Raw genomic sequence first — 17136 nt, 5'->3', positions numbered from 1 at the left:
AAATAATTATCGAGACAAGACGGAGAATGTTCTATAACCCTGTTATTGTTAATAGCACGTATCCAAAGTGGGGTTGAGGTGGCTCGAGCCCCCCCCCGCAGGAATTTTTTTTATTTTACACTAGATAAAATTAGGTTTATGGTTTTTTGAATAATGTGACGATGATTTACGGAGATAGACAATTATCGAGGCAAGACGGAGAATGTTCTATAACCCTGTTGTTGATAATATTGCACGTAAACTTTTCTTGCGTTTTCGGTGTTGTCGCAGCGCACTGAGCACTATGTAGAGACTTTTCAGCATTTGGAAGCTGCACAACAAAGGTAGCGCCACACGTAGGGCGATTCGTTGTAATTTCTAATCTCTGGAAGGCGGGAGAGGGTACGTTCTTGAATGAGAGGAGTCAACTACTGGCAATATTAACGAATCATTTTATCTGCGGAACGTTCTAGAATTTTTTTCTTCTATGGTCAACAAGAGCTACTACTTCGAGGTGACAATGACAGTGGCCCAATAAGGGAGATTTCACACCGTGTCGCCTGAGGATTTTACAAGTCGAAATTAGGTTTGTGCTGCCTTTTGTGTCGCTACGGTGTGAAACGTTGCTGTTGATTGGCCCATTCCAATCGACATGTACCGCGTGTCCCTTCGGTCTGAAACCTTCCTAAGTCTTGAAAATCCAAGTCACAAGGATGGAAAATTAAAAAAAAGTTAAAAGTTAGGTGCGAAGGCAGGCAGACGACAGCACCCTAAAGGATCATATCCAAACCTGCAGGAAGAACGCATCATTCTTCAATCTCCAATATGGAATAATAAAAACTTCTGGTGAGTTGATTTTAAAAAATGTGTCCGAGATAAAGAGAAGTGTGCCCAGGATTTTCGGAAGGGAGAGGGGTTACGCATATTATTTTTGATGGTCATTCCTGATTTTGCTATTTTTTCCGTCTTTGACGTTCCTCTCTTTTTTTTTTAAAAAAAAAGGAATACTGGGTCAAATACGGTTATGACCTCACCAACCCTCCCTTGGGAACGTCACTGGAGATAAATGAGTAAGCATTTGATCATACTGGGAGACGAAACATTAGATGTTTTGGGAACGGAAGGGTTTCCACTGTGCATTAATTGTTTCGTAATCCACCTGTATTCGAATAGACTTCCTTTGTTTCGTGCCGATATATGACAAGACAGCGGAAGCTGTGACAGGTATTTTTGAACCCTTGTGAGTACTAAGGTCTGAATCGGAACAATTTGTGGGTTTCGGCTTTTATAAGAGCTGCAAACATTGGAGGAGAAGACACATTAGTGGTGTTCAGGCTCGAATCAGAGAGCTGTCTGCTTCCAGTTCGCAGCCCACAGTTTGAATCTCACATTGTCGAGTGGATTTTCCATCCCGTGCATGTGCAACAGCTTCGTAAAAACACTCAAAGACACCATAGATGTTTTTATGTCTGATGAGAAGAAATGGACAAACACACATACTGAGATGGTTCCGGCACACAATGTTAATGCATGGAAACAGAGGAGTCGAGTGGTAAAAAATGTTCCGATTTCACGTTCTGATTAAAATGACAGCCTTACAGTGGCGACGATTTAAGGGATAGTTGCTGCCCATTTATTTTCTTGCCTCAACATTATGGCCTCTTAATGTTAAGCCTTGTCTACCAAGAGAAAGTAAACTTTCCTTACAACGCCCTCCGCACCGTCCCCCCTGCACCCCCCGTTTTGGAACCCAATTGCCACCACTGGTCTTGAATATACAATTGTGAGGTTCTTACTATACCCCTTTAAAAATGATGTTGAGCCCCCCCGAAAGGAATTCCTGGATACGTGCCTGCTCACAATAACATATGTTTATTAGATTTCACTAGATTTTTTTTACTAGTGCAATTTTTATTCTGCCGTCGAACAACGTCAATCACACAAAAGGAGACCAGCAGTGAATTTTTATATTTAACTATCTAAGTATTTATACACCACAAAATACAGTATTAATATTTATTAAAGGCCCAGGCACCTGACGTCTGTGGTTTACAAACGATTCCGGAATACACAGATTAGTCAGCTTCCGGTGTGAATTTGTTGAGATAGACCAAACTTAGTTCTTAGAGGTTATTTCACAGAGTGCTTACGTCTTCGATGTAACTACTTCGGTATTTACTTCACTTGGCGATAAACACGCTGAAAAACACTAACGTTGAACACTTAGAGGGAGTTGGGGGGAATACAAAAATCTTGCTGACACCGAGTTCGACGTCTTCAATCTTCTAATCCTCCTGTCGTTGGTTTATAATAAACATGTAGCCTCTCTTCTTTAGTAACCTTTTCTCAGATTCAGGTAGAGATACTGCACAGACCGATAGTTCACTCACAGTTTATTCTATAGACACTATCTCTCTTTCCGGCTGAGATCATGACCGTTAGTTCACTTACAGTTCGTTCTTTAGACACTTTCTTTCCGGCAGAGATCATGACCGTTAGTTCACTTATGGCCGAGTGCACCAACGCCGATTATTTCGAAGTTCAGATGAGCGGGATCAATTTTGATCCACTCTAAATGAACTTGGTTAAAAGATTTGCATTGCACCAACGAAAAACGACGTTCAAGAGATTCCGTTCAAATGATCCGAGATTAATTTGTAAGGCTATACCTGATTGGTTGGCTAAAACAAATGACAATCAAGAACCCACCGAATAGTGTGATGTGTTAAAATATCAACGTGTAGGAGAAGAAAGTAATTCGGGCCGCAAACTTATCTGAATTTGAGAAATGTACTGATTAACCTTGTCGAGGAGTACAAGGTTGTAGTAGGGTGTAAAGAAATAATAATCTTAAAAAAGAACTGACGGCATAAGACAAAAGAATAAGGAGAAAGCATGGAACCTTCTTCTACGGGACTTCAATGCCTTACGAAATGCATTCGCGAGAGAACAGCGTACGCTGAAACTCGCCCGCTCAATAAAGATATTTTATTATTATTATTACTGTATTGTGGTAAGTATTTGAATTTTTCATTTCTTAATTCTTATATATTTATACTGTCATGTCGTGTAGCAACACCATGTAGCAATATCGTAACATTGCTCTGTTCTAATTTACCTTGCACTTGCACATGTTTTGTGTTCTGGGATAGAAAGTACAGTATTTAGAAACATTTCGACTTTGCACCACAGAATCACAAATTATTATTATTATTTTGGCAGTTTTTAGTTTACTTTACACAACTCTCGAATTATCAGCATTGTACATCCAACATCTCTAGCGTTTGCACGCCCTCGATATCACTTTCCGCTCTTTTTATATTCAAAAACAACTGCCTGCAGTCGAAGCGTCAGTATCGTGAACCAGGATCGGCCACCAAAACGGTGGCGAATGGCCGTTCAGAAGATAAACTCGTTTTGATGTTCCTAGATCGCGATCAAGCGTTGAACCGTCTTCGTGCAATGGAATTTTCCAGTGATCCTTTCCCGATCCGAGTTTAAAATTTGATCTTCGTTCGTGCACACGGCCATTACAGTTTGTCCTTTATACACTATCTCTATTTCCGGCTGAGATCATGGCCATTAGTTCACTTACAGTTTGTCCTTTGGCCCGCGCGAAACCCATAACCAACGTAACACGGGTCCTAACCGTATCAATGCTTGAGCCGGACTGTCTTCTCTGCAACGCACAACAATCGTCCCCTAGAAAAGACGTTAACGTCTCTTGCCGCCCTTTTTTCCCCAGCGAGGGCGGGTCAACTTTTATAAGGGATGCGTCAAGATCGGTTACATACCAGGGCATTATACAGCAGTTTATCGCGCTTTTGGACGCCGATGAACGAGATGTGTGGTTACAACAAGACGGGGCAACATGCCATACGTCCAATGCCACCATGGCATTTCTGCTTGAATTTTTTGATGACCGCCTGATTTCATCAGAGCTTTGGCCGGCAAGATCACCTGATTTAACCTCACCCGTTTTTTCTTGTGGGGTTATTTGAAGGGGAAAGTGAACGAAAATAATCCCCACGATTTAGATACCCTGAAAATCAACATTGCCCAGTGCATTACTGCAATTAGTGTGCCTATTCTGCATCGCGTAGCACGAAACAAGTGCCGTCGCATACGTTTATGCATGCTGCAGCATGGGGGACACTTTCAGCATCTCTTGTGATGTGCCTACATCCACCCAGATATCCAATGAGAAAGATCTACGCGATCACGCAGGTAAGGTCCACTTGTTCCTTGCTTTCACAGTTTAGGTACAGCGCCTTGAATAACGTAGTGTGGAAAACGACCCAAGAAACTTGTTCCCCAGACGGATGAGAAACATAGATGGCAGTGCGATCAATGTCGGTGCTAATTTTCTTATGAAAGTAATGCGGCTTTGTTAGTTTTTGGAATATATTATGTAGGTTTATTTGTCTTGAAAGGCGGTACGTGAATTGATGGAAACAGTTATATTTGTGGAGTGATTTGCAGTCACGAAATGACATTAATTTGGAAAGAAAAGTAAAATAAAATTAATAAATAAATAGCATGCGTAACACAAGAAGAAACATCGCAAAGTGATTCCGGACGTCAGGTGTTGGATTTTGTACTAGAGTTTTATTTTTCTATGTTATTAGAATATAAATAGTATCCTGAGAGATATTTCATACCGAGGCGACAAACCACAAGTGTCGCTTGGAAGCGAGCAGTCCGTAATCAATACAGCCTTTCGAACCGTAGGGACACCAGCTCTGACTGCACCGTTTCCTCAAGAAGATTTTACACCAAAGCGACACGCGACAAACGATACGAGGATTTCACACCAAAGCGACACGGGTCATTCGGTCCAAGGCAACTTTCACACCTAAGCGACACATGTTGCTTGGAAACGAGCCAATCAATAGCACATCGTAGCGGCATGACGGGAAGCACAGGCCAGCGTTCGGTTGGTGAAATCATCAAGAGATAAGTGTCGCGTGCTCCTTGTCGCTTTGGTGCACAATCTCCCTAAAGCAAAACACTCATTGCATCGCGCATGCGCGAACAACAAACCACGGCAACATGTTGCAAGCTATTGAGGAAATGGCCCAGTTTGAGCGACAAAGCGACACGTGTGGCTTATCGTGTCGCCTAGATCTGTTGTTGTAATGTGCGGTTTATCGTGACGCCTATCTGTTATTCGCACAATTAGCAGCGAACGCTTTCCAATAGACTAAAGGCACCATGTCGCTTGTCACTTAGTTGGGAACTCCCCCTGTAGCGCGTCGCTTCGGTCTGAGCACCCTTCCTTTAAGGAGCTTTCCGACCGAAGTAACAAGTAGCACGCGAATACGCCATATGAACGTGTCGTTTGCTGTTTGGACCCTCATGTGCAATGAATGCTATTTTACAGTCTGGAAGTGTGTGTCACTAGTGTGCAGGGGCGCCGACTTGTCAAAATTATTGGGGGGGCTCTGATCACTGAAATAAATGAATGAATGACTCACTCACTCCCTTTTTTTAAAAATAAAAATTACGTCCTCGTATAGCAGTTTTTAAACAGCTATTATATTCCTCATGCAAATGAAATGTAACAGGAAAAACATTTAGAAAATGTTTCAAAGTCTCTTTATGTCTTTTGTGTCTGTTCATTTGTTTTTTAGATAACAATTAACATTTTTCTTGAAAAGTATGTATTTACATTAAGAGACCAACCTAAGAGTTTTATGCTGGCCTCGGTAGCCGAGCGTGTTGGGTGGTCGACTCAACTCGCTTTGATCCAGAGGTCTCGGGTTCGAGTCCCGGCGAGGGCATGGGTGTGTTTTAATGTCCGCAACATACATGTGATGGGTTGCAAATAATGAATATTTAACAGTTTTATTTAATTATTTACATAAATGCTAACACAAATCGCAGGAAAATAGTTTTAGTTGTTTGTTCTTGCTACAATTTATTACTTCTTAAATTTAATTTTGCAATAATAAAAAAATAGCATGTACACTAAGATATAAAGTGACATAAACAACAAAAACGTATGAACATGATTTAAAAATAAAGCAAAAGTTGCTCTACGCAGCGGGTTATTTTTTATGAACTCATCAACGGACGGTGTCAGGTCCAAATTATCAAGCACAGTTTGATGTATGTGGAGTACTCGTACCGCCAAGCTGCTTAGTCTCTTCTGCGTCATTGTAGATCTCAAATATGTCTTTAGTCGGCTAATAGCACTGAATGACCTTTCGGCTGTGGCTGTCGTCACTGGCACAGTGCGGAGGACAATCATGAATTTGGCTCCTGGAGGGTGGTATCTTGCAAAAGAAACTTCCTTATGTCACGCATGGTAGTTAGAACCACTTTCTTCTGTTTTGCGATAACACCAAGCATGGACATGTCTAAGGAGAGCCTATCGGCATCCAAATCTTGCCGAAAGAATTCTCGCGTTTGCTGAAAGTTTGTTGTGCAACTGTTCACAGATGAGATGCATTCTTTCTCTACGGCTGTTACTTTTTGTAGTCCTGTACATTCATGTCCTTGTTTAACACATGATTTTGCTGTGTCACACACGTCAGTGTATATTGATTTATAATGCTATTTTGGAGTGTAGAACTTGTGATGTTTGGCAGCATCAGGATTTTCAAGTCTCTTAGGGACGTGACGTTGCCGGGGCAATTCTGGCTCATCAACGAGGCTTGATTTGCCCTCTGTGCATTTCAGCCAGAACTGCTCAAAACCCATTCGCTTTTCTTGAAAGATGTCAGTCAAGTATTTTAGTTTTGATTCCACTTCTGTAGCAGCAATGCGTGGAAACTGAATCTTACAGTTTACCTCTTCTATTGGACCCATCACATGGCAGTAGAGGGAGAGAAAGAAAAATGTCTTGAAGTGAAGCATTGTCTCCAGGTATCCAGCACATTTTGATGCTGCGTCAGTAGAATCTCCTTCAGAAAATTTATCAAGAAATTTGAGAAGGTTTTCATAGTTCCTGAAGATCTGTTGCATACTGGAGGCTCTCAACGTCCACCGACGAGGGCAAAGTGGACGCAGTCCAGTATGGCCAGCCTTCTCATTCACATCAATAATATTCGTAAATATTTGCATTCTTTTAGGGGATTCCCAAACAGTCTTTAACAAGTCGTTGGCTAAATTCATTATGTCTCTGATTAATATATGTAAAATAGTAAATAATAGACTAATTATACACTTAGTATATTGTAGAGATATGGAGACCATTAAACCGAGAAAACCTCGTCATGTTAATATTCACACTTGTTTATTTCCTGAACTTGTCCGACCAGCGAGTGATCCCAAGAATGCGCTAACTTGTAACTTCCGTAAAACAAGGAACTGGAAAGGCAAACGCGTGGATCTAAACAGGATCTACCGCGTTTGAAAGGTTTAACAACCTTTCGACGCCTAGAATGATAAAAGCAAGCTCCGTCCCGGAGCTCGCTCTCTTTTGATTCTGACACTCATCGACGCTACATGGATAACTAGTCCGATTACTTTACAACACGTTACACTGCTAACTACGACGATGGAACACGGAGTTACCGCTGCCTAGCATGCTACAAGGCGCAAGGGATTGCTCGGTTTGGTGAGCTGAGGGTCGCTGGATAGAACCTTGGAACTGTCACGATTCGGTCTGCGAGAAGCATCAGGACAAGACATCACACACATCTACCAGGTATGAACAAGCGTGAATAACCTTACACCAACTTTCCATATCTCTACCCTCCTAACGGAGCAGGTTCAGCCATCAAATATTATTAAGCTCTACCTAAATGTTTAAATGAAACTTCCCTGTGACCTCTCAGAGCCCAGGAAAACGGGCTTACAACATGGTGGAGGTGCTTCAGGCCCTTTTTGCAATTAAGTACCCTCCTGTACGAATTGCTTTACATTAAATTATTCTCTCCCCCCCTCCCTCCCACTTTGGGAGCATTTTAAAGTAAATTTTTAGTAATTCCAACTCATACTCCCACAAAACGCTTAAGATGCGTCAGACCCAGTGACAATTTTGTGTATTACCTTATGGAAAACAACCCCTCTTTTTCTTTTATGCCGAGTCCCCCCCCTCCCAACAAAAATCTAGTTCTTCTGCATAATATGTATTCAAGCATCATTCACACAGGAATGAGAACACTTGCTTATACTTATTTGACCAGCGATATATTCATGACATAAATAACTGTATGCCCATACTTTCATTTGTTCTTTGGTCAGCACGACGAACCTTCGTTTATGAATACGTCACAGATAGCGTTGCACGAACACCTAGATTCCTCCCTCGACCAAATCATAGAGTTAGCAACTGCAATCACGGCAAATCCAATAAATTCACGACCTTTAACCCCAATTCCCTCCCCTCCACTAACACGGTTAAGGTCTGCTAATAGAAATTACCCTCAATTTGTCCTTGGACTAGCAACACCCGACAGAAACCGACCCCAACCCTTAGCAAGTACCCCAGCTCCCGTTTCAACTTCCTCTAACACTGTTAATAGTTCTGGTAACGTAGCTGTACAAATTTCCACCACTAACATGGCCACCCCAATCCCAACTGCGTTGTACCCGGCACCATTTAGCGGAAATGACCCTAAGGACATTGACTCATTTTTCCTTAAGTTCCAAAATGTAGCACACGCCGCAGGATGGTCGGAAGCTAAGCGTAAAGAGATGTTACCTTTATTTTTGACGGACACCGCTTTAACTTATTTTCATGACATACAGAAACGACCCAATTTTGTAGACTTGACATATACCCATATCAAAGACGAGCTAAGTACGCTATTTAAGGGATCATACTTGTCAGCAGATCCTGTACAGATAATACTCCAAAGAAAACAGGTGGTAACCGAGCCCATTCACACCTACGTTATTGCTAAAAAAGCATTAGTCCAGCAATACTTCCCGAACGCCACTGAAGAACAAACTCTCTCTTACATCATCACGGGACTGCGAGCCAAATACATTGGCTGTTTAACCAACAAGCATTTTGCTAGAACAGAAGAATTAATTGCCCACCTACAGGAATTTCGAACGCCAGCAGTCATTAATTAATTCCCGTATGTTGGAAGAGAAATTGGAAATTGATCAGGCCATCGCTCAGGCGAGCTTGCCCCAGACATTCATCCCGACACCACTTCACAGCTGTTCGCATGCACAGGTCTATTCCCCCCTCCCCAGTAATTCTCACAACCCGACTCAGCACTTTGTACCATACAACCAGTGTTCATCTCCTTCTCTCCCACCATTGACACATCAAGTCCAAAGTCTACAGTCCAATCCGGCTCTCGTAAATAGTTCCCACACAGTGTATCAAGGAATGTATCATATACCGAGTTCTGATAATGTCCGCTGCGCGGCGACACCATCCATAGCCGCTGTGGAACACGCTCCAAGTGCTACCTCTGGTGACGAAATAAACAAACTTTCGTCACAACTCTCGACCTTAGCTCTGCACTCAACCGAACAGATGAACGCAGGGTCTCTCTTCAATCTTTGCTCAAATGTACTGGAATTTGCGAAAATGGCTAATCAAAACGCACATAACAGAGGTTTCAACAAGGGGAATACTAACTCTTCCTACAGAAATAATAATAATTCTAGAGCTAATCACAGAGGTAATTATAGATCGAACTCACGAGGCCAGTTCAGAGGCAATAGTAACAAGAGGTTTCAACGTCGAGATCAGGCTAATCGCGACGATGCAAATACCTCAGCCTGTAAGTTCTGTGGTCGTTATAATCACGAGAGCGACAACTGCTTTTACAAGCCACAAAGAGACAGTGATTTAAACTAAAATCGTCTTCGACTTGCAGGAACGAAATCGAAGATAATACCAGATTAGATAAAGTTCCTATAATTGAGAGAAATGGCCTATACTTTATTAATAGTAGCATACAAGGAAAACAGGTAGATTTACTTATTGACGTGGGTTCCCAAATCTCAATTTATCCTTCCCACCTTCTCCCTACTGAAAGAAAAACATACAAAGTACAATCCACAATCCAAGGTGTGTCCGGATCGAAACTGAGTGTGTCTGAAATTGTAGTTCTTCCTATCATAATTGGAAAGCGTAAATATTCGCACCCATTTAGAATAGTAGATTCAACTAACGTCCCTCCCCTTTTAGGAAATGACTTTTTACGAACGCAGAGGTGCGAAATGTCGTTAAAAGACAACACAATAACTCTTTATCATTTAGGACGTACTCCTAATTATAGTATCTTAAGATCAAAGTACAAAACTCACCAGGTGTCGCATGACATATTTACTCAAATTGAGAATGTAAATGTGTATGAGGGAAGAGCTACCCTTTCAAACACAGTTCAGTTAAGTCCACGAACAGAAACTTATATCAATTTGAACATCACCACTACGACACCTAACACCCCTAAGCCTGTACTTTTTACCCCATCTGCTTCCCTTATGGCCCAGCATCCAGTAGTCCTTCCCAATGATACAGTAAACACTCAGTCACCTGTAATTCCCAAAGACAACCCTATAGAAAAGACTAATCTTGACAAGAAAGATGATGATGATGATGATGACTTATTCTTTCATCAAGTATTTCATGCACAAGCAGCAGATTTTGATATTAGTTCAGAACAACGTAAAGACCCCTATTTTAGAGACATTATTAATGTTTTAGAAAACAAAGACAAACCTAGTAATCCTAAACTAGAAAAGCTTTCGTATTCTTATGTACTCAAAAATGGAGTCTTATACAGGACTAATAAAATCAAAACTGGTAATAGGGATAGACTTTGTATTCCTCATGCATTAAGAAATCAAGTTTTCGATCTTATTCATGCACATAAAATGAACGGAAGTCACCAAGGTGCACAAAAGACATATAATCTAATGCTTATGCGTTACTTTTTCCCCAATATGAAGAAATTTGTGTACGATAAGGTTCGACATTGCATCCCTTGTCAGATCTCAAAGAAACCACAAGGTTCTAAACCGCATACGCTGCAAACATTTCAACCAGCCCAAATCCCTTTCCAACGAATTCATATTGACGTATGTGGTCCTTTAGTCTCTTCAAAAACGCACAAATACAAATATTTCCTATCGGTAGTTGATAGTTGTACAAGGTACGTAATTACAGCTCCTTTGGCTAATCACGATGCACAAAACATAGCAACAGCTTTAGTTGAGAAAGTCTTTTTAGTCCATGGCATCCCGGAAATGATCTATTTAGATCGTTCAACACCCAATTCAAGTTTACTCTTACGAGAGTTAGCTAATATTACAGGCGTGCAACTAAAATATGTAGATACTTGTGCCCATTTCACGAATGGATTAGTTGAAAGTTCATTTAGTTACTTGAAGAAAGTTATGAGAGTTTTTGTGTTAGAAAAGAAGGCTTCATGGTGTGACTATTTAGCTAGCGCAGCGTTCAGCCACAACGTTACAATCCATTCTGGATCCCTCCAGAGCCCGTATTTTACTTTGTTTGGCTACAACCCAAGGATCTTAGCTGACGCAGTCCTTCCTTCGAACCCCGACAATGTTTCCCAGACGAACGCACAGAGACTTGAACTCCTGACCTCCATACGTAAGACAGCACATGACAACTTGAATAAGCGTTACGAACAGCAGAAAAAGTACGCAGACAGCACTTCTAGGAAAATACAGTACTCACCAGGACAACATGTATGGATTCTAGATGCCACTCCAACTCCAGGTGTGTCAAAAGCCTTTGCGTCCTCTTATAAGTACAAAGGAACTATTCTTCGCAAAGTTAACGAGAATTCCTACGAAGTAACTTTCATCGACGGCAGGAATAAACAAAAGACTGACACTATTACTATTTCTAGACTCAAAGCCCGCTACGACTAGTGCCATAAAAACCCCACTAACATTCATTAACACGCCACTCCGTTAACCTCTCTTTAGCCTCATCGCTCCGTACATTGCACATGCTAGCGTCCCATGATCCAGCATTTTCTCACGCTCATCGACTCCCCTCCCCCCTCTTTCCACTTCCAGTGCTCGCACTGCATTTCTGCGTTAGAACGAACTCATTTTTATTTTTTTAATACAACATGGTTATTTTTATTTTTAACAAGATCAGGATTACAGAATGCTTTCTCAATCGTCGGAACATTTATAATACATCTCTTGCCTAATAATAATTTTTTTTTACAGATATTTTAGTGTTATTTTATAATTTGCGTTTAAACGCATAGTAATAGTCAGAACATATCACTTAGCTGATTTGACTAATAAGTACTTAGTGTGTTTATGATCCTAACTAGCAAATATTTTTTTTTCCCCCATTTGCTGGTACATATACGCTCAAATGAAGAAAAAAAGTACACAGAAATAAAGAACGAATGAACTAAGATAGAACAAGATCAATGATTTAAAGAACAAATGAACTGCGTAGAACTTGCTTGAACAATTGGCTTTTTGGCCATAGCAATTTTTTTTATTTACGCTCAGGTGTAACGCGAACTGCTTCTTTGAAAGCTGCAATGCACTAAATATGTTAATAAAGCATATAATAAATATAGGCAAATGTTCCCACTCTCTCCTTTAATATTATAGTTCAAATATTGATAGCATACAACATGGTATAGCACATATCCCATGAAATTACAATCTACTGTATTTTTCAACGAACTCTTACACAAATCTATTACTTACTCTTTCTCACTTCTTTTTCAATTTTTTTTTATTAGCAGCGAATCGAAGGCGCTTAAACCTTTGTCCACAAGACACGTAAAATTCTTGCAATTGCTTTTATAAACGACATTTACACATATTACAGAAGGAAATGTCTCGTAATCACTTAGTTCGTTCTATTATCGCTGAATTCTCCTATCTTTTCTCATTTCAGACTCCTACCACAAGATGTCTCCAGCTCATTATGCTATTATCGCATCCATCGTAATAGCTCTTCTTGGCATACTTATTTTATTGGCATTATTAATTATATCTTGCTGTTGTTCCCACAAATCACGTGTCACAACACCCCAACAACAATTAAAGAAACTTTCCATCAGTGCCACGATTGCTTTACAATCACTTTCGCATGCCCCGGAGACACCAGTCATTCCCACACCACCCCCTCTTCCCCCTGCCCCTTTCACTACTGGTACAAAACAAATTAATACTCCAACTCAATGTACCACCATTCTTTCGAAAGGACGCCGACTTCCGGCACCTCAAGTCAAGCCACCGCCGCCCCCGGCCCCTATCCCGGCTAAGCCGACTATTCCACCTATTCCCCCCCCATTCCCCCCCGGCGAACTTCCCTCATGTAAACCTGTTAATCATAAACAGGCCCCCTTAAAACCACTACATCATATAAGTAACAACGCCCCTTCGCCGTCATTCAAATTAGATATTACCTCCCCTCCCCCCCAAAATAATTCACCAGCTTTAACTGAAAGTCCTTTTTCAATTGACTTTATAACCCGTCATCATTTATTGTAACCCTGCTCCACTACCTTTTGCTTTTTCCTAATTTTTCCCTTTTTTGCGCTTGTTTCATTCTCATCGCCACGGATGCTGCCGGACTCATGACGACCACCGGCCTGTACCATCGACCGAGAGACCTAGGCTCATCGCAGAGACCGACGACGATTTTGTGGAATTCCAGCACCAACAAGGACCCGTTCCCGTCTGGACCCCATGGCTGATTTTTCCATCTCCCGCGCCGCGACCCAGATGTGGAGCGCTTTATCCAGGACGTTTGTTGACCCAAAGCGCCATCGCAAACTTGACTTCCAGACTGCCCTACCATGACGTCACGGCGATCTACATCGACAAGGCCGCGCCCACTCCGTGCGTACTGCCCGTGTTTACTGACGACACATGATACTTATTGTTATTTTTCATCGGCTACAAGTGTTCCGGTGCTCAGCTACTTCAACTACAGTAAGGCACATGCTATTAGCACACACGCATGTTCTTTACAGTGCCAAAGTTTGTGCCCATGGGTACTACCCATATTGGATTAGAGATACGTCTCTTTCTTTTGTGTTTTTTTTTTTTATCGTCAGCTGCACAGAACGTCCAGCCTATGGCGGCATGCAGTTTACAGAGTTGCCATGGGTAACATACCTCAAGGCTCCGCCCAGCATCGTGTATGTTCCGACGAGTGTACTTTGAACTCAGCAAACAGTAAATACAACCGCTTGCGGTTCCCGGCGTTTCTTCACACTGTGCTGACATGTGTTTTTTTTTTTATTATTATTGTGCTGTCATCATTCAACCAAAACTAGTTCAGTATAACACTTATGTCATTGATTTTTATCCATGCCTCAAGACTTAGTTATTGTGCTCGTACTTTTTGAGTTTATAAGAGGCTATGACCTACAATTTAATTTTTTTTTATTCTACGTGTTTTTATATTTTTTTTCTCAACGGTGTTTAGTGCCACGATATGATATGACTATTCTGGTGATTTCAATTTTTTTTTATGGTGATGCGATTCTTCTAGTGATTGACTTGCTGTATTGGTTTTCTACGAGTTTTGATATGTTAATAAATCATAATTTTTAAATATAACCTACTCCGGACGAGGTAGTCGACCATCACAGAGTGGTTCGATTATTTCAACAAGGGGAATGTAGAGATATGGAGACCATTAAACCGAGAAAACCTCGTCATGTTAATATTCACACTTGTTTATTTCCTGAACTTGTCCGACCAGCGAGTGATCCCAAGAATGCGCTAACTTGTAACTTCCGTAAAACAAGGAACTGGAAAGGCAAACGCGTGGATCTAAACAGGATCTACCGCGTTTGAAAGGTTTAACAACCTTTCGACGCCTAGAATGATAAAAGCAAGCTCCGTCCCGGAGCTCGCTCTCTTTTGATTCTGACACTCATCGACGCTACATGGATAACTAGTCCGATTACTTTACAACACGTTACACTGCTAACTACGACGATGGAACACGGAGTTACCGCTGCCTAGCATGCTACAAGGCGCAAGGGATTGCTCGGTTTGGTGAGCTGAGGGTCGCTGGATAGAACCTTGGAACTGTCACGATTCGGTCTGCGAGAAGCATCAGGACAAGACATCACACACATCTACCAGGTATGAACAAGCGTGAATAACCTTACACCAACTTTCCATATCTCTACCCTCCTAACGGAGCAGGTTCAGCCATCAAATATTATTAAGCTCTACCTAAATGTTTAAATGAAACTTCCCTGTGACCTCTCAGAGCCCAGGAAAACGGGCTTACAACAATATAGTAATTAAGTCATGTGTTTTGCTGTCTCCGGTCATAGCCCCCCCCCCCCAAAGTTGATGGTTTAGCGGTCTCAGCCCCCCAAAGTTGATGGTCTAGAACATTTCAAATATGTATTTAAAGTTAAGTTCATGTGGCACAATTCAGAATAAACAAGAGAAGAAAAATAATACATTAGATCCTCTTATCAAAATTATTTGGGGGGCTCTGCCCTCACATCATTAACATTGGGGGGGCTCTGCCCCCACATAATTAACATTGGGGGGGCTCGAGCCCCCCTAAGCCCCATGGAGTCGGCGCCTATGCTAGTGTGACAGTGTGAACATCCCGTGTCGCTTGTCCCATTGGTTTGAACGTTTCCTTACACTCATGTCGATGGCACTAAGAAAGTTTTGTGGGGTTCCCCTTGTCGTTTCATGGAATCATCATTATCATCATCGCCGCGATTAGTTGAAATCGGAAGAAAAGAGACAGTAAATATCCAAAATACGAATGCTTCAGTGTGTATATCTTTAAAAGAAACGATGATGATGATAATAATAATGAACCTAATTCATACACAAAAATTTAGTTGCCAAGAGCATTCCACGCGTATTTTATGTCCCGTATTATTAACGAAAGTATGACGATAACAAGACGTGGTCGACTGTCTAGAATGTTCGTTAATATCTTCGCGACCACTGTACCATACATCATAGCAATTATCATATTCATAGAAATGCTTCATGTAAAAGAATCAGACGTTGCAGCGAAAACTCCATTTACTTCCATTATAAGCAGACGAATACCAAGCACCGGGTTTAACACCAGCCCAGCGTGGCAGTAGACTCGGTCTTTGTTTTATCGTGATTTCATCATGCTATGTATGCAATTACGTCTGTAACACATACTGTGAAGTTGTAGCGATTACTTTCACAAAAATGTTTTAAGATTAGGTACCTCAGCATTCTTCTAATAATAATCCTAAATGCTCTCGTAGTTAGGTTAAGTTCTGTTAGCATTAAAATAATATCGCTAAATGCTTTCTAAAGATAAAGGTTCTAAATAACCTGTACATTCATTCCCACTAATCATAAACTTGCATTTCTCTCGTCTAAAGCCCCTATCAGACGGAACTGGATTTCTAGTTGGAATGCCCTAGTTGGCGATGAACTGACTGTCGAGGTAGAAAATATGGCCTCCTGGCTGACTGCTTGACTGGTTTTGAGGAATAGGACATGTTCTAATTGCTACTAACTTCTTCGACTAGATTCTGTGGAACAGCCAATCAGAGCAAAGTTTGGCCATGTGAAGATAATCTGTGACTTTGCAAAGTAGCCTTTTTTGTCTGTGGTTTCCGAGTGCATACAGCACGAAAGGCATGTTTACAATTGAAAAAGCTAAAATATTCTTCCATACGTGTACAGTAAACGTTGTAAAGTATGTATTTTATCAGCGCCGTTCTTCTCTACCTAAAACCATTTAATACGAAGCGATATTCCTCTCCGTTGAATAGTTATCGTATTTTAAAAGTGTGAAGTGATACGTTGTTTACATCTCGCGCGGCCGCCATTATGGGAACGAAAGACTATCGACAAGTACGGTGTAACAAGTACCGTGTGAGGCGAAAACTAGCAAATGGGTAGCCAGTCCAGCGTCAACTAGAGCGTTCCTACTAGAAATCCAGTTCCGTGTGATAGGGGCTTAAATCTGTTCTTAAGATTTGTAACATCATCTTAAGTCCCTATCACACGGAACTGGATTTCTAGTTAGAATTCCCTAGTTGGCGATGAACTGACTTTCTAGGTAGAAATCATGGCCGCCTGGCTGACTGCTTGACTGGTTTTGAGGAATAGGACATGTTCTAATTGCTACTAACTTCTTCGACTAGATTCTGTGGAACAGCCAATCAGAGCAAAGTTTGGCCATGTGAAGATATTCTGTGAGTTTGTAAAGTAGCCTTTTTTTGTCTGTGGCTTCCGAGTGCA

General features: G+C 41.3%; 1 protein-coding gene across 1 annotated transcript in view; it reads right to left on the bottom strand.

Annotated features, from left to right (window-relative positions):
* LOC145985815 (uncharacterized) overlaps positions 1-16246 on the bottom strand; it is an 80822-nt gene extending 64576 nt beyond the window's left edge. Inside the window, exon 1 of the mRNA XM_083119903.1 lies at positions 16219-16246. Coding sequence (XP_082976029.1) covers positions 16219-16230 — 12 coding nt within the window. The 5' untranslated portion in view covers positions 16231-16246. The remainder of the gene's footprint in view (positions 1-16218) is intronic.
* Between the last annotated feature and the right edge of the window lie 890 nt (positions 16247-17136).

The sequence above is a fragment of the Lepisma saccharinum genome, chromosome 3, assembly GCF_977018435.1.
Source record: "Lepisma saccharinum chromosome 3, izLepSacc3.1, whole genome shotgun sequence".
Classification (NCBI taxonomy): domain Eukaryota; kingdom Metazoa; phylum Arthropoda; class Insecta; order Zygentoma; family Lepismatidae; genus Lepisma; species Lepisma saccharinum.
This window is presented reverse-complemented; position numbering and strand designations above follow the sequence as displayed.